This window comes from Echinops telfairi, unplaced genomic scaffold, assembly GCF_000313985.2.
Source record: "Echinops telfairi isolate 266 unplaced genomic scaffold, ASM31398v2 ScPeMD7_7469;HRSCAF=8507_0, whole genome shotgun sequence".
Lineage (NCBI taxonomy): Eukaryota > Metazoa > Chordata > Mammalia > Afrosoricida > Tenrecidae > Echinops > Echinops telfairi.
Window position 1 is genome coordinate 25,055,634 of NW_022111372.1, and position 25,206 is coordinate 25,080,839.

Sequence of the window (25,206 nt, forward strand, 5' to 3'; positions counted from 1 at the left end):
GATGTACAAATGCGCTTTACACAATTGATGTGTGTATGGATTGGGATAACAGTTGTATGAGCCCCTAATAAAATGTTAAAAAAGAAAAAAAATAATAATAAACTATACTCAAAATCCAAAAAAAGAAAAAAAAAAAAAAAGAAAAGTGGATAGAAAGCTTGAAAGGAAGGAAATGATTATATATTTAAGATTTTATAGCTAAAAACAAGCAAATAAGCAGTGATTACCTGCAGGACATAAAACTACACTGCCAATCATCCAGGCTTCTTCCTTGTGCTGCTTAATCTCTCTCAGAATCTGCTCTGCCAGATCCTTGGGTACCACAAGGGCAGCTCCAATCCCACAGTTAAATGTTCTGGTCATCTCTTCTTCAGAGAGATTCCCTTCCTGCTGCAACCACGAGAAGACCCTGGGGATACTCCAGGTCCGGGCATCTGAAAATGGGCAAGGGTTATTTGAATAATGAAACATTTACACATACAAAGCTTCATAAATTATAAGGAGGTACTGCTAGTTTAGAGGGGAAACTGGTCTTTGAGAAGCCTTCTTTCATTGGATTTTTGTGTGCCTTAGCCACTAAAACCCTTTTTTATTATTATTACACATGGCTTTTATTCACAATTGAGGCTTTTGTGCTGCACCCATTAGCTAGATCCTGAGAAACATTAGTATTCCTCCTAGTGATTTATTCATATAGCAGTATCTGAATTCTAGCATAAGTTGCATGCCACCCTTCTATGAATGTTTCGCTGGATCTTAGTGATGAGCAAATGTGATGTTAAGACCGCTGCAAGTTTGATTGCAACTCGCTGTGACTGAGTCAGTCTCTGACTCAAGACAAGAGTCTGCACAACAAAACAAAAGGCCATCAGGTCTTATGTCAACCCCATGATTAGTTACAGATTGAATTGTGGGCTTTCTTACAATTCTCATTAGCTGATTTTTAATAGTGGGTAAGTCTGTGTCCCCAGCTTGTCTTTAGCTTTGCTGAAACAGGTTCAGCATCACAGTAACATGCAAACCACCACCGAGAGACAGGTGGAAGCTGCCTGCTGGACAGACTGATAAATGGAACCTGGGTCTCCTGAAAGAAAACGTTACCACGGAATCAACAATCTCTCAAGATGCAAAACAAAACAGCCTATACACATGTTTACAAGAAATGTTCGTCTATCTACAGAGTTAAAAGTCACTAAATATAAAAGGCTTAAGACCAGCACCCTGTCTTTTTAAGATTTAAGTTGATCATGATAATTATATAAATTGTACATCCTCTATTATAAAACAAAGACATCTAAAAATATGGGTTTGAGGAAAAAACCTCCACACACATGCAGAGAACATTCCTGTGTAATAGCAGAATTTAGGATTTATAAAAACAGTAACTTCATATTTAAGATGCTCCAAAGGGAAGTTTGTTTTTTTTAATGTTCTAGAGTTGAAAGAATTTTTAAAAAGCATTAGACACCGATACAATTCTTCTGCCATGAGATTCAATTCCATTTTTACAAGTAGGAAACGCTCATTTTTAACGGCTGAAGGAAGATTCAGCTACCACATGTTCATCATGCCAGCAATTGTCAAAAGTGATACTCGAGCAACAACATAAAACAGATAATGGTACAGCCACACTCTTCGTCAAAAAAGCAATCATTTTGATAGGGAGATGCAGATGATAGATGACAGTAGCAAGAAAAACAACAAATTACAAAACTCTGATCTCATTTATAGTAAAAAGAATGCTGAGTGGTAATGGCTTATTTGTGTAGTTTCTATAAATGTACAGATATAACTGAATTTTAATTTTCATGCTGAGAATAATTACTTAAATCCTTTGTTAAAAATATGAATCACCAAAAGAAGCTTAGAAGCTGATGAGTGTCCTATTTTTATTAACTCAAAACAGCGGCTTGGTACAATTAGTAGTTTCAATTTGTCTAGAACAAAAGAGGGAAACCTAACATTCAAAGAAATCAGTTTACAGGACCAAGTGTCTACTTAGTTACTATGGCCTTACGACACAGCCATCCCCCCTCCTTTTGGGTATATAGCCAGAAGAGGCAAGAAACAAACCATGGCCAGACATCTGTGCTCCAGTGTTCATCGCCGCACAGTTCACAATTGCAAGGAGTTGGAAACAAACCAAATTTCCATCAACAGATGAATGGATCAAAAAACTGTGGTTCACACATACAATGGAGCATTACGCATTCCTAAAAAGCACTGATGAATGTATGAAGCACATTGCTGCATGGGAAGAACTGGAGGAAATTATGCTAAGCAAAGTAAGCCAAGCACAAAAAGACAAGTACAACATAAGTCCAGAGGTAAGCTTAACAAATGGGGCACGGGATAAACTACTATGTACATGTATATTCCTGGAGTGAGGCCCAGGTACTTTGGCAGGGACCAATCCCAAACCAGGGATACATATGTCAGCCAACTAAACAGGAGTGGGAAAGAGGAAACAAAACAAAAAAAAGGACATGGGTTGGGGGGGGAGCAGGGCACTAACCCACTAAAGGGGAGGGTATTATTTATATCTCCACAGGAGAGGCAGAGACCAGGCTTCAACCCGGTGCGTCGACGTGAATACAACATACTAACATGTGGCAGGCAATCAATAGAGGTCTGCCGGGCTGGCCCCAATCTCAACTATGTGGACCCCCTCTCCTCCCCCCACCCAAAAGAATACACTTCAGAGGACAGCACTGAAGTTACAGCTTGGGGAGAGGGACACATCTGATTAGAGCACACAGAGTAAACAAAGAGGGAAGGAAAATGAGTGGAACACATCCTGGCCCACTAAATGCCAAGGACCATATTCCTGCTCAGAGCAGATAATGCACGGAGAGAACCATAGGACTGGCCCCACCACGAGACACGACGTCCCTCACTGAACCATACAGCTATGGGGACAATACTGGAGACACAGTACGGGAATTGTGCCCGATCTGACCCTAATACACTGGGACGAAACATTAAGGGCATGGCAACAGAGCAGCAAGGGGAGCAAAGCGATTTAGTTCCTGGGGAATACCAAAATTAGACTGGGGACAGAGTGTGGCACCCCATCAGACTCGACTGGAAAATACTCCTAAAGGTAAAAAAACAGGCATGGAACCGTTTATAGGCTTTTCCTTTTTTTGTCATTGGCTTTCTTTTTGTTGTTATTTTGGTTGTTGATTTGCTTGGCTTTGCCTGGTTTTTGTGCTTATTAATGTCTCTGCATGTCTATCTAGGTAAGACAGGCGGGATAAACAATTCAGAAAAGAAAACAACGGGACCAATGGTTCCAGGGGGATACAGGAGAAAGGGAAGGGAGAGGTGTGTGTGTCCAACCAGCCCAGGGGCAATGGAATAAGTGAATTAAAATCAATGGAGAGAAGAGGATAGGAGGCCTAGTGGGACTTAATCAAGGGCAATGTATGAGGGCCGAACACGACAGTGGGACAAGAGGAAAGCAAAAGGAAGTAGAGGAAAGAACTAGGAGGCAAAGGACAGTTACAAAGGTCCAAATACAGGCGTGTACATATGCAAATGTATTCATAAACGATAAGTAAATATATCTATGTACTTATTTATGTTAAATATCAAGGTAGCAGATGGACATTAGGCCTCTACTCAAGTACTACCTCAACACAAGAACACTTTGTTTTAATAAGCCAGCTTTCTGTGATGCTCAGCTTCGCCACATGATCACAGAAGACAAAATAGGTGCAAAAGAAAATGTGGTGAAGAAAGCTGATGGTGCCCGGCTATCAAAAGATATAGAATCTGGGGTCTTAAAAGCTTGAAGATAACCAAACAAGTGTCCATCAAACTGAGCAGCAATAAAGTCCACATGGAAGAAGCACACCAGCCTGTGTGATCGGGAGGTTTTGAGGGGATCAGGTACCAGGCATCTAAGACCCAGAACAAAATCATACCAATGTGAATGGCGGGGTGGGTGTGGAGGGAAGACCCAAAGCCCACCTGTAGAAAATTGGACATCCCCTTAATAAGCCAGTCAGGATGCAGTATAGCAATGATGAAACATACAACTTTCCTCTAGTTCTTTAATGCTTCCCCTACCCCCTATCATGACCTCAATTTTACCTTACAAATCTGACTAGACAGAACATGTACACTGGTACAGATAAGAGCCCGAAACACAGATAAATCCCTCAGGACCAATTATGAGAATAGAGATACTGGGAGGATAAGGGGAAGGTAGGGGGAGAAATGGGGAATTGATTACCAGGATTGACATATAACCCCCTCACAGGGACACACAACAGAAAAGTGGGTGAAGGGAGACAGAGGACAATGTAATATATGAAGGTAATAACCTATAAATTATCAAGGGTTCATGGGGGATGGGAAAAAATGAGCTGACATCAAGGGCCGAAGTAGAAAGAAAATGCTTTGAAAATGATGATGGCAACATATGTACAAATGTGCTTGACACAATGGATGAATGTATGGATTGTGATAAGAACTGCAAGAGCCCCCAATAAAAGTATTTAATTTAAAAAAAGTTACAGCTTCACCTACAGAGAGGCCAGAAAAAAAAAAAGAGGCCAGAACTAGATGGTGCTTGGTACATTTCCAGGGCTTTAATAGATAGTAATTGTTGAATACAGAGGGACTGTTCTGAAATGTAACCCTCTCCTTCCCCCACCACACTGACCTTATTAGCACCCTGCAAAGTCCTCTACATTTTGAACTGAAACCATCCCTGTAGGTCACCTTTCAACTATGTAACAGATTGACTCACAGAACAAATAATATCATCTATAAGAATTGGGCTTCTTTTATAGTAGTGACACACACAAATGGACAATTTCCCAATAAAGCACTAAACATCTAAGAGACGAAAGAGTCAAAATTTACCCTAAAGCAAATATCGTCTCTAAAACATTACATTAAATTTTTTGTTATCTTGAGATTAAACTTTCTTACATAGAACTTGAAGCTCTCTCATGAGAAGGTCGTAGGAGGAGAGGTGGCAAGAATAACTGAAAGTAATACCCAGAACAGACATAAAGATAATGTTGTCACCATGTGGAAAAGTAACCGAGGTCACTGAACAACTTGTCTTGCTGGGGCTGTCAAAGCAGTTTCGACTCCTTCCCACGCTATCTACAACTGCTAGTCCTCCTGTGCCACCCGCATAATTATTTTATTTGAGGTGACTGTTGTAACCCTGTGTCAATCCAGCTCATCGAAGGTCGCCCTTTTTGTGTTGAGCCTGTTATCAAGCATGGTGTCCTTCTCTAGGGACTGGCCCTTCCTGATAACATGTCCACAGTCTTGCTATCCTTGCTTCTAAGAGGCATTCTGGTTGTACTACTTCTAAGACAAATTTGCTCATGGTTCTTTCTGGCACTCCATGTTAAAGTCAGTAGTATTCTCAGTTAACACCCTAAACCATAAGTATTCATTCTTCTTTGGCCTTCCTTATTACTCAATTAATGCATGTATATGTGATCCAAAATACCATGGTATAGGTCAGGCATACCTTAGTCCCCAAATGATTTCTTTATTAAAAGCGTTAAGTCATTTGACTTCTTGACTGCTATTCCCATGACACTGGCTATGGATCCAAGTAAGGCGAAATCTTTGGCAACTTTAATCATTTCTGAGCCAGTCAGGGTGCAGTATAGATGAAACACACAACTTTCCTCTAGTTCTTTGGTGCCTCCTTTCCCCTACTATCATGACCTCAATTCTACCTTACAAATCAGATTAGACCAGAGCATGCACACTTCTATAGACAAGAGCCTGCAACACAGGGAATCCAGGATAGATTACCACCTCCCCAACCCCCCAGGCCAACAATGAAAGTAGAGATATCAGGAGGATGGGGGTAGAAAGTGAAAATTGATCACAAGGGTCAACCTATAACCCCCTCAGGGGGATAAACAACGGAAAAGTGGGTGAGGGGCGATGGAAAATGATGTAAGATATGAAAATAATAATAATCTATAACTTATCAAGGGCTCATGAGGGAGGGTGGGCAGGGGAGGAAGGGGGAAGAAATGGCAAGTTGATATCAGGGGCTCAGGTGGGAATACTTTGAAAATGATGATGGCAGCTTATGTGCAAATGTGCGTCACGTGACACTGGATGAATGTATGGATTGTGATAAATGATGTAAGAATTTCCAATATAAGTATTAAAAAAATGTTCTAAATGATTGTAGTGATGACGATACAGCTTTTTGATATAATTAATCTATCATATATGTGAATTATATGCCAAAAGCTTGTTAATCATTTTATTGGGGGTCTGTACAACTCTTATAATCCATACATCCATCCATTGTTGTCAAGCACTTTTGTACATTTGTTGCCATCATCATTCTCAAAACATTTGCTTCCTATTGAGCCCTTGGTATCAGCTCATTTTTTCCCCTCCCTCCCCACTCATGAACCCTTGATAATTTATAAATTATTATTTTGTCATATCTTACACTGTCCGACGTCTTCCCTTCATCTACTTTTCTGTTGTCCGTCCCCAGGGAGGGGGTTATAGGTAGATCCTTGTAATATGTTCCCCCTTTCCACTCCACCTTCCCTCCACCCTCCCAGTATCGCCACTCTCACCACTGGTCCTGAAGGGTTCATCTATCCTGGATTCCCTGTGTTTCCAGTTCCTATCTGTACCAGTGTACATCCTCTGGTCTAGCTGGATTTATGAGGTAGAATTGGAATCATGATAGTGGGGAAAGCATTAAGAACTAGAGGAAAGTTTTATGTTTCATAGTTGCTACACTGCACCCTAGCTGGCTCCTCTCCTCCCCATAACCCTTCTGTAAGGGGATGTCCAGTTGCCTACAGATGGGTTTTGGGTTCCCACTCTGCACTCCCCCTCATTCACAATGATTTTTTTACCCTTTGATGCCTGATACTTGATCCCGTCGATACCTTGATATCACAGGCTGGCGTGCTTCCATGTGGACTTTGTTGCTTCTCAGCTAGATGACCGCCTTTAAGACCCCAGATGTTGTATTTTTTGATAGCTTTTTTTAAAAGCCATTTTTTGAAACCATCAGCTTTCTTCACATTTGCTTGTGCTCCCACTCGTCTTCAGCGATCATATAGCATCATGTAATGCCAGTTTAATAGAACAAAGTGTTCTTGCATTGAGGGAGTACTTGAGTGGAGGCCCAATGTCCATCTGCTACCTTAATACTTAACCTGTATATATGCACATACATCTATTTTCCCATCATGTATAAGTATATTTACATATGCACATGCCTGTACAGTGAACCCTCGCCACTTCGCGCTTCGACTTCCGCGGCTTCACTCTATCGCGATTTTTGCGTAATAGCGCATGCTGTCATTACTGCCACTGATTGGCTCATACTGTACACGCTTGATGCCATAAATAATATAATAAATAATAAATGATCATTGTAACATCCAAAATGTTTTACTGTATTTTCCCTTTTTCGTTTAATAAATTGGGTAATACGAGTGTAATGGTGACTAAAGGGTGTTTTTTCATGTCCTCTATGCTCTAACTACGAAAATATTTGATTTACAAATAAGGAATCCTACTTCGCGGAATTTCATTTATCACGGTAGGGTCTAGAACCGATTAACCGCGATAAACGAGGGTTCACTGTATTTAGACCTCTATAAATGTCCTTTGCCGCCTAGTTCTTTCCTCTATTTCCTTTTACTATTTCTTCTTTTTCCACTATCATGCTCAGCCTTCATTTGAGTTTCAGTAAGTTCTCTCAGGTACGCCAATAAAAGTTTTAAAAGAAAAAAAAAAAACCAATCATTTCTAAATTGATCACAAGGCTGAAGATTTTTGTTTGGTGTTGACTTGTAACCCATATTGAAGACTGCTTTTCTTGATCTTCATTAGTAAGTGCTTCAAATCCTCTTTGCTTTCAGCAAAGTTTTGCCATCTGCATATTGTAATTGTTAATGAGCTTTCTCCTCTGGTACTGATGCCATATTCTTTTTTTTTATTTTTTATAAATCATTTTATTGGGGCTCTTACAACAATCCATACGTCCATTGTATCAAGCACCTTTGTATATATGTTGCCATCACCATTTCAAAACATCTTTTCTTTTCTTTTTTTTAAACAGTCAAGTGCAGTAGTGAGGGGAGGGGGCGGGGGTAGACAAATAGACAAACTGACTGTAAGCAATCGTTGTGAGATCTCACTACCTTCTGACCAGCCATCAAAACACTTTTTCTACCTGAGCCCTAGCCATGTTCTTTTTCAGAGTCCAGCAAACACAAACCAAATTTGCATTTTACTTGCTCACCAGCAGGAGCCGTGGTTGAGCACTGATGAGGATTTCGCCTCAGAGTTGCAGTCTCGAAAACTCACAGGATCGTTTTACCTTGTCCTATATGGTCATTACGTGGCAGAATTGATTCTATGGCAGTGAGGTTTTTGTTTTTTTAGTTTTTATAGAAATTAAGTATGGTGAAAAGATACAACCCTGATGCATGCTTTTCTTGACCCTAAACCATTTATTAACCCCGTTTTGTTCAAATGACTGCCTTGTGGTCTATGTAATGAGTCTGCACAAGCACAGTTAAGTGTTAAGGATCGACCCAGTCCTTGTAGTCAATAAAAGACAAGCAAACATTATTTTTCTGCTATTCTCTTTCAGCCAAAACCCAGTTGATGTCAACATGATATCCCTTGGTGCACCTCCTCTTCTCAACTCAGCTTGAATTTCAGGTTGTTGGGATACTGCAATTATTTTTTTATCGTTTTCAACAAAATTTTATTTGCTTGTGACACTAATGATATTGATGGATAAATTGTTGGGCTACCTTTCTTTGGAATGGACAAACATACTGATCTCTTTGAGCTATCTTTGAAACTCTTTGTTGAAACATCAATTTCTGAAGCTTTGTTTTCGGCTAATGTCTCAGTGCAGTTGAACAGTGACTCTGCTTAATGCAATGCTATTCAGATGTACTCACTGGCACCCCTCACTACTCCTCTCTCATGACTGATCCCTACACTTTCACAGTCCAACTGACCAACCCTCAAACTATTTTCTTCTGTTTCTCCTCAAAGATACCTCTACTTTGGGCGAAAAGCCCCATGACAAGCTTCACTTTCCCTGTGCCCCCACTGCTGTTTCCTCGTTCTGCTTTTTACTCTCTCCAAGGCCCACTCCAACTCTACATCTGCGTAGCTCACCAAGCCCTTAATACAAAAGTTACTTTATTCAAATTGCCTCAGTCTCCACTTTTCTCAACTACTGTTTACTGGCTGTGAGAGTTGTGAAGAACATGCACACTGCTACAGATAAGAGCCCGTAACACAGGGAATCCAGAGCCCCTTGCCCCCCCCTCCCCCGACAAATATGGGAAAAGTGGGTGAGAATGCTTTGAAAAGGATGATTATGGTATATGTGCAAACATGCTTGACACACTGGATCATGTATGGACTGTGATAAGAGATATGAGTCCCAAATAAAAGTATTTTAAAAACACAAAAACAAGCAAACAAAATAACTGGAGAAACAAACTGTCCCGTAATTTTTGCCTTGTGATCAAGTCACAACTCCCTTTTCCCTTTTATCACCAAGTTTCATCAAACAGGAGTCTCTATGTCAGTCATATATGTCACAAGCTGACTTGTGTCATCCTGAAATCCTTCCTTGGGCCGTATGATGAACTTTTACATGGCTTACCCTACTGACTGTCCTTTGTAGTAGCCCTACCTCTTGCTACCTTTAAAACTGACAAAATATCAAAGAACAGCCTTTTGGTTCCCTTCACTCTGTTAGCTTTAATTATTACTATGTGCATATGACTTAGGATTTTCATTCTGATCTCTCTAAAAACAAAGAAGTAGAGGTTTAAAATACTATAGTCTTACTTGCTACTCCAAACCTATTTTTCTTCCTGTGCTGTGGATATTAACTCTCTGTTCACTTACTTAACCAGAGAACTTGTGCTATTATTTCCTTGTCATGCACGTCTAAGCATGCATTAATTCTCCAATTTGTCTACCCTATGTCGTGGCCCAGGTCCTCTTTATCTTCCACATAGACTATTTAATAGCTACCATTTCCTTCCTGGAATGTCATGACTGAGCTTAAGCTTACATAACCTTCTGAAAGATCTGTAATAGCACTTTATCTTTAATGAAATCAATTAACGGCAGAGAATTTCATATCTTATAAATAAGGCTAATAAAGTAAAAAGACACGGAAAAGGGTACGCTCTACTACTCCCATAAAAATCCCAACAATTAAGAATTTTCCAGGTATAAGTCTATATGTGTTAAGTATAATTTTCTCCTACAATGCATTTTTCCCTTAATAGTTTTCTGAACAAAATTACTTTATAATGATCTTACCTAAATCCACCCCAAGTTTTGGAGGGAGGACTCTTGGAATGTTTTCTAGTAAACCTCCTCCAGTAATATGGGCAAAGGCCTTGACATGTCCTGAACGTAGGACAGGCAAAAGTGTCTGGCTGTAGATTCTAGTTGGAGTTAGAAGCAGCTGCCCTGTATATGGAAGAGAGTAGGAGAAAAAAACAGAAACAAAGCTTATAAAGATAACACCCAAACACAAGACAGTTCTGATATAGGCAAACTGCAATCTTTCACAGAAACACTAATGCCACAAGATGCAGCAAAACCATAGAATATTTTTAAATAAACAGACACAACTGCAAGTTGTTGCTTCGACATTTCCAATTAGGAGAGTTTACATGTGAACAAATTTACCTAAAGTCTGGTCCCCACAACCATTTGGTGCTGGAGATGAGTATTGGAGAGAAGAGTTTGCCACAATTTTCCTCACAAGGCTAAACCCATTGCTATGGACTCCAGATGAAGCTATTCCAAGGACTGCGTCCCCTTCAGTTATTCTGTCCAGGTGCGGAAGTTTCTGGTCCCGCTCCACTGCACCAACAGCAAAGCCAGCTAGGTCATACTCTCCAGGAGCGTACATGCCAGGCATTTCGGCAGTTTCACCTCCTAGTAATAGAGGCACACAGGAGCAAAGAAATCACGGAATTTCCACAAATAGCAAGATAATAAGGTACTACTCGCTCTTAAGAATGTGTATAGTCATTTAGTTTCAGAAATGCTTTAAAGATCAGACACCAATTGCATTCTAAGAGATGAATGAGAAGGCAATTTTTGGCTTTTGGATAGACATGGTCACAAAAGTAGAAACTTAAGATATGGTGCTTGGATCAATTAACCTAACGACAAATTGTTCATGAGGGAAGAATAATCTGAAAAAGTTGAAGATGGTGGCACAAACTTGAAGAATGTAATTAACTGTGTATCTAGAAATCACTGATTTGGTGTTATGTCCTGCAGCGTGTATTCAGAACAAAAACTTTTTGAAAAGTGATAGTTCAGTTCTTTGGCTAATCTATAAATTCATGATTAGCTCCTTCGCTGCAAGACCAAATGAAATACAAATGCACCAATACCCAGTGATTGCTAGTCACGGTGACTTTACAGGACAGTGCAGAGCTGCCCTGGAGTTTTGGAGACTGTAACTCTTTAAGGGAGTAGAAAGCCCCATCTTTCTCCAGAGGAGGGCTTGGTGGTTTCAAACTGCAGACTTTGTAGATCACAGTGTAAGGCATAACAAATATGCCACCAGGAGTAGAAAGTCTCATCTTTCTACCTTGGAATAACTAATGTTTTTGAACTACTCCTAATCACTACAGCACCAGGGCTGTAAGTCCAGTAGGAGTATATAGTCTTTAGACCTAGCTGTTGAGGGAGCTGCCCAGAAAGGTGGCCAAAGATGAGGACAGGGAGAGAGAGAAGGCCTGCCTTACAGGTTAAGGGTCTAGGTCTGTAGACAAGCCCTTGAGTAGGGGTTTGGGCATGAGGGTCTAAGATTCCTTTGGGTAATATTACCTATATTTTACTAGCCTTCTGATGTACAATATTTCTTGCTAGCCATATTAGTAATGATCCCCTCTATGCTAAAATACATTCAAGAAAGGAGGCGTGTGACACAAAAGGGAGGGTAATACCAAGGAGGGCACATCCAGCCTTTCCACAAGCTTTAGCGATACCACTGACAACAGCTTCTGTGGTATCCAGATCAAGTTTCCCACAGGAAAAGTAGTCAAGGAAGAAGAGGGGCTCTGCTCCTTGTGCCAGAATATCGTTCACACACATTGCAACTAGATCTTGACCAATTGTATCATGTTTATTGCACAGCTGGGCAATCTACAGAAAAAGAAGAGAATAAACAACAAAGTACATAATAATTTCTCAGATGACGTTAACAAACACCAATGATGTTTGACTAGTAGTTTTAACACCTAGAGACAAAAGAACATGAGGGACAGAGTCAGCTGTACAGATTTTTGACTCATGGTGATTCCTAATAATCTGCTTGGCTCTAAGAACATGCATTTATCCCCTAAAATATCTTCCCCATGCAGACAGTCTCCACAATACTGTGCTGTTAGAAATGTATACACTTTGGCCATATGTTATAGTTACTTGCTCTAGATCTTTTAGCACACATCTGTTAAAAGGGAAAAAGTATGTATCTGACATAGGAAATTCTCTTAAGCTTCAGAAGGGCTTTTATTCACAAAGGTGTCTGATTACCTTCAGCTTAGTTCCAACACCATCGGTTCCAGAAGCCAGAAGAGGATCTTTGAAACCAGCTGCTTTCAAATCAAAAAGACCAGCAAATCCCCCAAGATCAACTTCACACCCTGTTGGAAAATAAATTACACAGAAATATAATACTTCTACATGAAACAAAATATGCCTTTCTTAAGAATAGTGACAAAAGCACCATGTTCTCAAAGAACACAGTTAATATAGAAGAGCATACATATTCTTTGACATCATGGATAAGGAACGTTTGCCTTGAGAAAGACAAGAGAAAAGGAACACCATGAGTATGACCTAAGCAGGGTAGGAACTCACAGTAACCAAACAGTATATGGTTGGTTCCCTTAAATACACAGTTCAAGTCTATTCACAATGTCAGTCAAATTTCATGCATTAGTTAAATCAGGATCTTGCTTACCTGGTCTGGAGGTGGCTTTTGCAAAAGGTTTAATTTTTTTGACCAGCATATTCCCAGCTGCAGTATCTACCCCAGATTCTTTGTACGTCAGACCCCTAAAACAGAACACAGCCACTGTAACATAAATATTAAGGAAAATTATCCTAGTCTTAAAAAAAAAAAAAAAAAAGCCATATAGGACAGAATTGCTCCCCATGGGTTTCTGAGACTGTAACTCTTGCTATAGTACGTGCTGAATAAAAAGCCTATGTTCTCATTTAAAATAAAAAAAAAAAAGGAAAAAACTCAACATTTAGGCCTAATCTACAGATTCTGATTTAACTGAATAGGATAGGTCCTGAGATCTGAAAGGTGTTTCAAGTTTACTTCAAGAAACTCAATTCCATTGAAAAATACTTTTCAAACTCTAACCTATCAAACATTTCTTCTAGTAGTTTTCCATTGAATGTATCAATACGTGAAGGTCTGTGTCCATCAGAAAAAGTCCCTTCTAGGATTGAAAGTTAAAAATTCAGCAAGTACATCTCCTCTACACAGTGACCCAACGGAACCTGGCGGAAACAGAGGAGGGTGAAAGAAGGCTATGTGCCACAAGAGGAAGTCCCAGTGTGCGTGGTTAGGCCTGAGGAGGGGATACTTAATGGACTACCAAAAGAGGATAAAATGGGCATGAGAACAAGTATGTGAAGTTTTTAAAGAATAAACCAGAACTGCCCCCAGGACTGAGTCCTGAAGCCACTACTCCTGCTACCCCATCTAGGCCTGAAGGTGGTAAACCAAACCTTTCCAAAACAGCCAAACACAACCTGAAGCAGAAGAGGAGGAGGCAGCAAGAGGAGAGGCAGAGGCCTTGAGCCAGACTCTTGAAAAGATGTCCCTGCGAGGCTGCCACACTCCCCAGTGCTCTGCAAGGCTTCCATGCAGTCCCTACAGCACTTCTGACCAGCCTGCCTCCGCTGTCACCACTGACTGAGAAAGCCAAGATAAAGAATCTGAAGCAGCAGTTACAGCAAGTGCAGGAGCTGCAACAGCAGCAGATCCAGGCTGGGGAGGTTAGTCAGCCCAGCAAGGAGCAGCTGGAGCAGCTGGCGAGGAGGGCACGAGAGGAGGAGCTGGGGGACCTGGAGGTAGGCCTGTGAGGCCTTTGGAGAACAGCAAATGGACTGCAGAACAAACCATGGGCTCTCTGAGGTCTTGAGGACGTGGACAGAAGCAGTCAGAGGGCTACCCTCAAACTGGTGCACTTCTACTTCTTGCTGCCCAACCCTGTCCTCCCAGTCTAGTCTCGCCCTCATTTCCCTTTACACACCCCCGCCACACCTGGTTTTGGACTTTGCTCCTCCCACCCCCAATGTTCAAAATCTTAGTGACTGTCCCACTGTACTTTTACTGCTGGGTATTTTGTTTAACAGAAAAGTGGGTGGATGGAAATCTCTTGGAGAGCTGAGATTGGGGGTAGGGGACTACACTCAAGTCTGGGAGTCTTGGTTCTCAGTGTTTAGACATCATCTCCCTCAGCTCTTAAAAAAAAAAAAAGAGAATAAACTCACAATACAATGAAACTTGGCCATAATCCTCTGTTCAGTTTTGAGATGGGTACTCACTGCCTAAAGCTGATGCTGACTCATGACAACCCTACAGAACAGGGAAGAACTGCCCCTGTGATTTTCTAAGATCCACTCTTTATGGGAAGAGAAAGCCCAGGAGAGAGAGGCTGGTGATTCTGAACTGCTAACCTTACAGCTGGCAGCCCAATACATAACCACCACACCAGGGGACCTTTGATATGGGAAGGAGTACAAAATGGACAAAACTGGGATTATGAAAAATCTACAATGAAAACTCTAAATATGTAAACCAAGTTCTTATTGCAGCGGCAGACAAATATGAGGGGCTTCAAAATGTTTGTGGGAAAATTCAAATATCTTAATTCAGATTTCCACAAACCTTTGGAAGACTCCTGTTTTCCTTGTAAATGACAGGAAAAATAAGGTGAAAAAGTTAAAATAAGCTAACGATATTCAATGCATAATTCCATTTGAACGTGCATAAAGTCTATTGGAGAGATACATTTAAAAACTGAGTTCTTGAACATCATGTGAATTCAGTAGAGAAGACCTGTATAAATCTACAAAACGAACAAACGTGAAATCTTATAAGAAGAAAGGATACCAGGGTACAACTAGAGTTCAGCGTTTAGGAAGTCAACTCCAATAAAGTGAGTAGCCCGAGGTCATCTGAGGTAAAAATCAAGTCCTCCTGTTTTAAAACTAACATTCTCTGTAATTACTAGCATTTGTACTTTTATTTTCCTCATCTCTAAGCTTATGCACCAGAAATAAGGCTGAAGTCTCTTGAAGCATGTCATTTTTATGGCATCTAATAAAATAAAATAGAATCTGAACATGGCATCTCAAAGTTCTTGATTCTAAAAAATACTCCAGTGTTAATGCTTAAAAAATTTGGCTCTCAGTAACAGTACAGCTTGAATTAAGACATTGCTAATGCCCCAATTTTTCCTAATATATCCATTAACCAATGGTGCACTCAGTGAACAGTACTTAATAAGTATTTAATAAATCAAAACACCCACACTCACAATATTTTATTGATTTTAACAAGGGAATTACTGTACATGGCAATAAGTCTATATCAAAAAGGGTTAAAAAGTTTTCAGTAATAGATATAAAGTGACAGAAAAAAACTACCAAAATGCACAGTATAATCAAGTTACAAAAGTTAGATGACCAAAACTCCCAGGATACCTTAAATTCTTGACAAAAACAGGAAGTAGAATGAAAGCACATCAATAATTTTCAAGTTCATGAGTTGGACAAAGAAAGGTCCTTAGTATCATTATTTAGGTAAACTTTTCAGACATAAGGAGCTATCTCTTTGCATGCTGAAACCAGTTATAGTTCAAACTAAATATAAAGACTTGATTAGTTCACAGAAATAAGTACAGAATAACGTAGTATATGTCATCAACGGGATCTTTCAGACATTTAGGCCAGCTCTAAATCTGCTATAATCCCGTGAGAGATTTTTACCTGCGCTGTTGGAGGAAGGCAATGGCACGATAGCCAATGTCTTTCCTATAAATGGCTCCCTCAAACTTTATAGTAGCCAGTCCCTTCTTAGCTTCTTCAAGTGCTGACAGGAGGTTGTCCTGGATGGCTGTTATTGTAAGAACTCTTCCCCCATTAGTCACCACTTTGCTGTCTTTCAAGGCAGTGCCCGCATGAAACACCTTCAGTCCCAATGCACGAGCCTCTGGAAACCCTGTACAAGAGCACATTTGTCCTGTTATCACTTATCACAATTATTTTACCCTTGTGGTTTTCAAAAGTTCCCTTTCAAATCCTTTATTTATTTAAAATCCATATTCAGAAGAAGGTAGGAATTATTGTAAAACCAAAACCAAACCCACTGTAGCCAGCAGAATTCTGCCTATGGCAACCCATAAGGCAGAGTGCAACGTCCCTCCACAAGGTTTTCAAGCCAGCAAATCTCGGAAGCCAGCAGCTACATCTTTGTCCTGCAGAGTGGCTCAGTGGATCAGTTAGTGGGATTGAATCATGCACCCTTTGGTTTGTAGCTGAGTGCTTAACCAGCACATGGCCAGAGCTCCTGGAATTAATCCAATACAACAATACATAAAATGACCCCTTTGCTTCGGTTCTATGTTAGGGTGGTAACTAAAGGGACTGAAAATCAGACACTAATGCCTGGAACATTTAATAATTAAAACACACAGTTTGAACAAACCCTGCATTTGACCACATCTATTTTTCACTTAAGTCCTGTAGCACTGTCAGGTAAGGATTGGAATGCCAACCTCGAAAGGTGGGAAGCTCAAAACCACTAGATGCTTGTCAGGAGCAAGCTGAGAATGTCTGCTCCCAAATAGACTGACAGCCTAATAAATCTTGTAAGAGGGTCCCTGCTAAGTAAGAATCAATTCGACAACAGCAAGATAGTTTTAGTTATAATTTTCACTTGAAAGAGAACTTAATCTTAACTAATCCTTCCCTAAATATGTAAACTGTAAAATTTTAGTACAGATTTGACTTACGCTAAATCTAGGAGAACCAAACTTCACTTTCTTTTTAATTATTTTGATGATCTCAGCTAAAATTTTACTTGAAACATCAGAATATACTTTCTAAATTTTAAAATAATCAAAGTATAGCTTCTCAGTCTTTTGGCTAAAATCAAGCCGATTATCTGTTCACATTAACATCTGTGGCATCTATCCAAAAACATTATTTTTGGAGCATTGACCTGGTATTGCAGTACCTCCAAAAATGGTGCATCTCCCCCAAGGAAATCTAAAAAAAACCCGAAAAAGAACCAAAAAAGTCCTGCAAGAACAGAGTGGTTTACACAAAGAACTCCGCAAGGCTGTATCTATGATCATCTGGAGACCATGCCTATAAAATGTATTTTACTGGCTCTTCTACATTACCATTATCTCCTTGGCTCTGAGGAGGTGGAAATGAAAAGGGTACACTGGGTAATTTCCAGGACTCTTGACAAGGATCACTCACAGTCTTCTTTGTGTAAGAAGGGAAATGAATGACAGCTCTTTAAAGACCATTTTGGGCACGTGAAAGCACCCACAGACGATAAGCAATGTGGTTATGTTACAGACACCTCCAAGATTGTAGATTATTTCAAGCCTTTAGAAATTGCTGTTTATTCTATTGCTCCCTGATATGTACCTGTGATCTCCACACCTTTGGCGTAGTCTCCAGGATAACCTTTACTTGCCATGACAACAGTGATAGCAAAGTGGTTTTCCAACCACACGGGTAGAGCTGTGCACAGCAGGCCATCTAAGGTGGACTGGATCACTTCATAAAGATCACTTTTAAGAAGGGGGAGGATTACCTGGACAAACAGTCAACATAGCAATTGAGAAATATTTTAGTTTTCCTTAATTATTTAATTCACTGGGATACTAGGTTGAACTTACAAACATTTTTCTAGGGTAATCATTTCCAGAGTGATAAATTCTGCAAGGAATACAACAGTATTCTTCTATATATTAAAACTTATATTATTATATTTGGTATTTTTAATTGTATACATAATAATATTAAGGCTACCCACCTGACACTCCGGATCACCAAAACGACAATTAAACTCCAGAACTTTTGGACCATCTTTGGTTAGCATTATACCAGCATACAGAACACCTTTATTTCAAAAGAGGACATAAAAAGGAAACCTGTTATGAAGATTTTTCAAGTCGCTCTAACAAATATTACCACAATGGTCAGTTAAAAAAAGAGTGGAAATGAACAGTCTTGCCAAGGCATATGCTTTCACTATAAACAATGTCTATAGTTACATCCATGTTCTTACCTGTATAAGGTGTAACTTCCTGCTGCATGCCATCCACTGTCCTCTGGAGAATAGTATTTTTAATTTTTAATAACAGATCCTCTGAGACCTGGGGCATAAACAAGTAAATTCAGTCAATATTAAAAACACAAAGGAATACATCTTAAGTGTTACGACAACTCTTATTGACTACCTGATTGAGATGGGGGAGCCCTTCAAATTTCATTTAAGTTTTAAAATCCTCACAACTGTCCTATCAAGTGGGGTTTTCAAGCTTATTTTTATAGTTAAGAAATAAGTGTTGAGGGGAAAAACATGCCACATTAAAAACCATACAGTTAATGGCAGCACTTTCTTTGTGCCGCCAGGCTTTAAGTGTGCACACATCCACACAGCCTTTATTCAGGAATGCACTGACTTCTAAATCACCACCCATCACCATACTTAAAAGATTTTCAAGTGCAAAAATCTCTAGTACAATTGTAGAGTTTTCTGAATTCTAAGAATGACAAGGGGGGAAAAAAAAAAGCCTCATCAGGAAGCTCTTTTATATCTATCCAGTGTATTCTATGCATAGTTCACAAAATGCACACAAGAACCTAGGTTTACAAACTGTCAAAATTAAATTGGATAGATCATATACTAAAATCACCATTACCAAATGGTAGTTTCAATACTCATGTAACCTGAAAACAAAAAGGTTATGTAAAGCTTGTTTTTTAATCTTTTAAAGGGAAATGTTTCAAAATCCACTTATTAAAGTGAGTTTTTGAAATGCTAATTTAATGATAATATAAAGCAAAACAATGTTTAATTGTGACTTACATTTTATCCTTTATGAAGTAGTAGGACCAGAAAAAAATTAAGACCCTATTGTGTTTTCAATTTATCTTTTACACACACACACCGGGTTCTAGGTTTTGATTATCTAAAGATGAACATAAGAGAATTTGCAGTCCCTGGATTAAAAAACAGAATGTAGGGAAGAGCACTAGGAGGTTCTGATCAACTGGCTTACTTAGGATAGTAGTTGTTTTAGACACAAGACCATTAAACACTATAATGATTCTCCATGAAGCGAGACCAGAATAGATAATCTGCATTTAATACAAGAACCAACTTAGTGATTAGATATAATTTACAAAGAGCCCATACAACTCAAGAAGAAAAGCAATATACAAGCGATCTTTCAAAAGACAAATTACTACTGAAAATCAGCTGGGTCTCTGTGAAGTACCTGAGGTGCTGGACAATAGGCTCCCATACCCCCAGTGTTGGGGCCCAGGTCTCCATCCAGTAATCGCTTATGGTCCTGTGCTGGGGGCATAGGGGCCACAGTTCTTCCATCTGTGAAACACAGACACTGCAGAGAAAACAAAACAGAGCACTTATGAAAATAATTTAGGGTAAATTATATAAACCCATTCCTTTCCAGGAGCCCTGGTACCCTAGTGGATTAAGTGTTGGACTATTAACTGCAGAGCCAGCAGTTCAAACCCACTAACCATTGTGGGCAAAAAGATGAGGCTGTCTGTTCCCATAAAGATTCGGCTGTTTTAGAAACCCAAAGAGCAATTCTACTGTGTATTCTAGGGTTGCTATGAGTTGGGACTGACTCAATGGCAGCAGGTTTGTATGCTGAAGGAAAGTTTTATTTGAACTATTAGAATGAAAAACAAATACCCCCAGATCACATCTATCAAGGACCAGAATCCCTTATATATTCTACTACTGGAGTGCCTGTAATTTTTCAGCTAGGTTAGTGACAAATGAAGACCTCTCAAAATAAAAGATTTTAACTTTGGACTTTCTAGCATTAAAATTTTATTCAAAACTACTTTATTACACAATTTATTGTATAAGAAACTACACAGGAAAAAAACAAGGCCAATTGTGTGTGATATAAGTCAATGTGTCTAGCTAGCCCTTATAGAAGGCAAACTTAAAAATGCTAAGTTAAGCCCCCTTTCCAAGCCCCCCAACTTAGCACCCCATATATAGTTATGTGCATTCCTTTATAACTGCTAAGATTTACAAAAAAGCAACTAGAGAAAATAAAATCTTTCTTGTGGCACGGGGAGCTAAGTTTGAACACAGATCCTAACATGCCATAAAAGCCAAACAGTGGACCATACATACAGATACTTCTTCTCCTTCAAGTAGTTCTTCAATGACAATCGTTTCTCCAGCTGATCCAAAAGCTTTATCCTAATGGTAGGTTTTAATAATAAATGGTCAGTAAATTTCTAAGCTTTTTACTATTTATATAGCTGACTTCTGTCATTTTATAGCTTTTGTACACTGAATAAACTGGAACTTGCCTAATGTATGTCCTCTGAAAGCCTCCAAGGGGCAAATGGATGCTTATTTTAATTGATGGAACAATGGAGAGCTGGCACTGGCACAGATTGAATCAGATTTTGTCAGTGTCAATCTATAATACTTGTTTATAAAGATGGGTTATAATACACATAATTATACACCACCAAATACCCTTATATACTGACCAAATGTAGTCTCCCCACCCCCTGCCTTGAGGTACTTAAAAATATTTATTCAAAAGGACAAAATTGTATGAACCTACTTACATAAATTATTTACATAAGTTTCAAAGTGGATACCAGGGATAAGCAGGAGGGACAAGGAAAAAGAAGCCCATTGCTTTATGGAAAAATTTGGATAGTAGTAACAGTAGAAACCATGGACATAAGGTCATGGAACTGTTAACAGTAAGAAAGGATTAAAGTTATGCTGCATGCATACATACAAAACAAAAAAATCGTAAAGAAAGAAATGTTTAGTCTCTGAATAGAAAACCAGATTCTCCCGGAAGAATCAAACTTACTTGCATGATCTCCTGCACAGCTTTGCAGGCCTCTTCCTTGTTCTTTGCAACAATAACCCCCTTCCCAGCAGCAAGGCCACTGGCCTTCACAACCAAAGCAGGGAAGTCCGCACTGTGAAAACAAATCCAACCTCAACACCAAACAAATGACTACAATTTCAATTGTTAAAACGTTTTTGAGGTTTGTCTGGTTAATGCAAGTAAGGTTATGGGAAAATATGTTTTGGCATGTTGTAATGATGTACTATACACACTGTCATGAATTTGTCTCTATGCATTTTCTAACAGCTGTGAAGTAACAGTGCACTTAAATTTGCCTTCTTGTTTATGAAAAAAAAAAAAAAAAGACGAATTTTCTTCTTTTATAAATTAGAAGATTTTATTGGGGGCTCTTACCGAAATTTCTTTTTCTAATGCAACATTATTATAAGAATAATGCTACAGTGTAAGAATAAAGTAGATATATAGAATGGATATGGAATGGAACCGATTAGATGGCCCCTACTGCCACTACCCACTGCCATCCTTAATTCTGCCTCACACAATTTTCTGTTGATGTAAGACAAAGGCAACCCATCTCATGTTTATTTTGAATTTCTGTTTCCCACCAAACTGTCTTAAACATTTGCCTCTAAGAACTAGCATGATATTTTGAGAGTAAAAGTTATCTGTGTACTTAAAACATGATAAAACTACCCTTCACAGGCAGCGCTTAATCTACCTCATGATAAAGTTGCAGGCCTCTTCAGGCTTGGTGAAAGCTCTCCATTTTGCAGTTGGGATTCCATGTCGTTCCATAAACTCTTTGGCAAACTTTTTGCTGGATTCTAACCGAGCTGCTTTTGCTGTGGGGCCAAAGCATCTTACACCTGCAGACGTCAGGTTCTCAACAATTCCTATGCAGGGAACAAATAACCTTAATGTGAACCAACGCCTCTCCAAGAGTTTGGTTTCTTAAAAATTTTTATCCCAAGAGCTTTTGACACCGAAGAAGTATTAAGATTAGACTAACTCAACTATCCATGAGGATAATTATATTTTAAAAATTGCTGACTAAATACAAGTATTTTACTAGTTTGTGATCCTAGTCCTGCAATTTTTTTGTATTCAATTTTATTGTTTACTGAATGGACATCAGAATAGTGCAGAACAAAACGAGACTGAGGATTGAACCCACTTCACTTTTTCTACCTTACCCATATGTGACAATTATCTAAAGATGGTAAAATTCATGAGACCAAGGGCACACATAAACCATTTCTTAAAGGTTATAAATTGGATCTTGCACTCATCCCTTTCTTGCGAGAAATATAGGATATACAACTTTCAGGAAGACGAAAACTTTTTTTCTACTGCTACATTATATCATAAATCCTCATCTGTAAAACTGAGATTAGATGATCTTTAACTATTGGTAGTGCACATAAACAATACACAGAAACAAACTTTACCAGCAGCCAAAGGCGCCTCTGGTCCAACAACAACAAATTCAATTTTCTCATCTTTGCAGAACTGAGCTAGGGCAGTGTGATCATTAACTGAGATGGCTGTGAAGAAAAAGAACAACCCACATGACTCAGAAACATTTTTAAGCTAATGAAGTCCAATGCTAAAAACAAAGTACGATATTTTAGCATGTCTAGTACCATTTTATTGTTACAAATGTAATTCCATTTTTGAAAAATTCAAACTAGAATACATTATGCTAACCCTTTTTCTGTCATTATAGCCAGTTAGAAATTTCAAGTTAGCCCATGAAAGAGTAAAGTCTCTGACTATTGAGACCACATCACCACTGTAGATCAGAGTTAACGGAAAATACAGGGGAAACTTCAAAATGTTTGTGAGAAAATAACATCTTACAATTCCATTTTTCCACAAACTTTTGGAAGCTTCTTCATAGATCATAGAATGTGCTCAAGAATGGCTTTTTTGATGCCATTTAATTAATTAAGAATCCACTGTGTGAGGGAGAAAGATGAGGCTGTCAGAAATCTCACACAAGGTTGGTGAGTCCAACTGATGGCAGTGAGTTGAGGCTATGGCAGTCCTGGCACTGCAATGGTTAAAAACTTGGTTGCTAATTGAAACCTGGTGACCTGCTCCCCTGGGTTAGTTCTATTCTGTTCCAGAGGGTGCAATATGTAGTAGTTGTGATATGTAAGGCATAATCCAAAAAGATTTATTAATTTTGAATCTGTAATAAATGACTGACTGGAATACCACATATCCTGAGTTAACAGCTCCACACATAACTGTGCTGAGGAGAGCAAACTATGCCAGCATTAGCACAGCAAGCCTAACCTTAACACGTCAGTGGTAGCAGCTTCAGGACAATCTTGGGAAACTTTTGATGGTGATGTGTATGATCTTAGCAAAAAGACTTAACACCTCACCTTAGGAATTAAGACCTTAAAGAATTTTTTTAAAGTATAGCAATCTAGATATACAACTATCATTTTGCAGCTTGTTTACAAGTTTTTTCCTCCTCCACTAATGCTATGTTCCACATGACATACTGGACACAATACTAGATATGGCAGAGAAATATCATTTCTTTGCCCCAGGCAACTTACATCTTAACGGGTGACAAAAACTCCACAGACTTGACTCTGACTCACAGTCACCCTACATAGTTTCTGAGGCTATACCTCTTTAGGGCCTATTTTTTCTTGAGGAGCAGCTGATGGGTTTGAAATGCTGACCCCATGACAGTAGTGTAATGAACAGTGCTCAGCGCCTCCTTGTAATAGGGAAAAAGAGTAAAAGTAAATAAACAGTGACTCATGTGGAAAAGAAGTGAAATAAGGGTGGACAACTGCTGCTATAGATTAACAGCTGTAGGAAAGCTATCTTTGACAGGTAATATTTAAAATGAAGCTGAGGCCTGAATGATGACGAATCAAGCATGTTAAAGTGTGGGACTAAATGCTAAAGGCGAGTCAGCTCTTTGATAAACTGGCAAGATAGTAAGGATATAAAGCACAGTGAAAAGATGTGTGGGGAGGGAGTGGTGCTGACATATAACCTCAACAGAAAGACAGGGGGAAGTGAAATCACAAAGATTCTGTAAGACACAATAAGTTCAGGCTTATTCTAATTGCTATGAGAAGCCAATGAGGAATGAATTTGCTGCTTGGTATAAACTGATCCTTTCATTCTTTATCAGTGGAAGAGATAAGGGCTAAGATCATTCTGGAGTTAAGAAATGCCAGGATTTACAAGTGGAGCATTGCTTCACTTTTCACTTCTAAAAATAGACATCAAAATGCTTCTATTTTTCTTAGGAATGTGTTTTATAAGATACAGGATTACAGTAGTTTAAGAGTAGGATAAGCGACACTCTTAAGATTATTGTAAATCTATTACATATGAAACAATTCAAATCACCACATACATTTTATGGCTGACAAAAATATGAGTAGCAATCTAATTCTTATATCGCAAAGGACAGTTAGCTGACAGTCTCTCAAGAACATAGAATTACTATTCTCCCGACCCTCCCCCAAGACAATGATTACCAGTATTTGTGATTTTATCAGAGCAAGCAGTGCCTGCATTTCCTGGGGCGACCAATACTTGTTTGACATGATTAGACTGTGCAAGTTTCCAGGCGAGAGTGTGTTCTCTTCCTCCATTGCCAATTACAAGCACACGGGTTGCCATTGCTATCTGCAACGTGTAACACTACAAAAATAGAACACTGCAGGAAGAAAATCACAGGCGATATATTAGAATGCCTATCGCTTAGAAATAAAAGTACTATTACATGCAAGGATATGTTTTTGAATTTTAAAAAATTGTATCCATAAACAGAAATTACGGCACTCAGAATAGGGTAAAGTTTTTTGAATGATGCCATGTATACCTAAGTAATACTTAGGTATTCATCTTGATCTTGAAGCATACGAGGCTGGGCTCCTTAGGCCGACTGTCTGAGTAGACTCTGCCCGTTTTATCGGGGAGTCCTGGAATAACTTAACCTTCTGTGTAGTCGTTT

The 25,206-nt window shown here is 39.1% G+C and overlaps 1 protein-coding gene and 1 pseudogene across 3 annotated transcripts in view; one reads left to right on the top strand and one right to left on the bottom strand.

The window, feature by feature from the left end:
- Positions 1 to 25,206, bottom strand: part of GART (phosphoribosylglycinamide formyltransferase, phosphoribosylglycinamide synthetase, phosphoribosylaminoimidazole synthetase) — a 32,735-nt gene that overhangs the window by 7,068 nt on the left and 461 nt on the right. For all 3 annotated transcript variants that reach the window (XM_045284653.1, XM_045284654.1, XM_045284655.1), the window contains exons 2-17: positions 24,728 to 24,909; positions 22,658 to 22,753; positions 21,928 to 22,102; positions 21,207 to 21,318; positions 20,501 to 20,569; positions 19,599 to 19,724; positions 18,383 to 18,470; positions 18,128 to 18,213; positions 17,737 to 17,905; positions 16,063 to 16,294; positions 13,013 to 13,107; positions 12,583 to 12,692; positions 11,994 to 12,192; positions 10,717 to 10,968; positions 10,342 to 10,494; positions 228 to 434 (exon numbers count right to left, since the gene is read on the bottom strand). In XM_045284653.1, the coding sequence (XP_045140588.1) occupies positions 228 to 434; positions 10,342 to 10,494; positions 10,717 to 10,968; positions 11,994 to 12,192; positions 12,583 to 12,692; positions 13,013 to 13,107; positions 16,063 to 16,294; positions 17,737 to 17,905; positions 18,128 to 18,213; positions 18,383 to 18,470; positions 19,599 to 19,724; positions 20,501 to 20,569; positions 21,207 to 21,318; positions 21,928 to 22,102; positions 22,658 to 22,753; positions 24,728 to 24,872 (2,314 nt within the window). In that variant the 5' untranslated portion in view covers positions 24,873 to 24,909. The remainder of the gene's footprint in view (positions 1 to 227; positions 435 to 10,341; positions 10,495 to 10,716; positions 10,969 to 11,993; positions 12,193 to 12,582; positions 12,693 to 13,012; positions 13,108 to 16,062; positions 16,295 to 17,736; positions 17,906 to 18,127; positions 18,214 to 18,382; positions 18,471 to 19,598; positions 19,725 to 20,500; positions 20,570 to 21,206; positions 21,319 to 21,927; positions 22,103 to 22,657; positions 22,754 to 24,727; positions 24,910 to 25,206) is intronic.
- Positions 13,458 to 14,151, top strand: LOC105979418 (annotated as a pseudogene).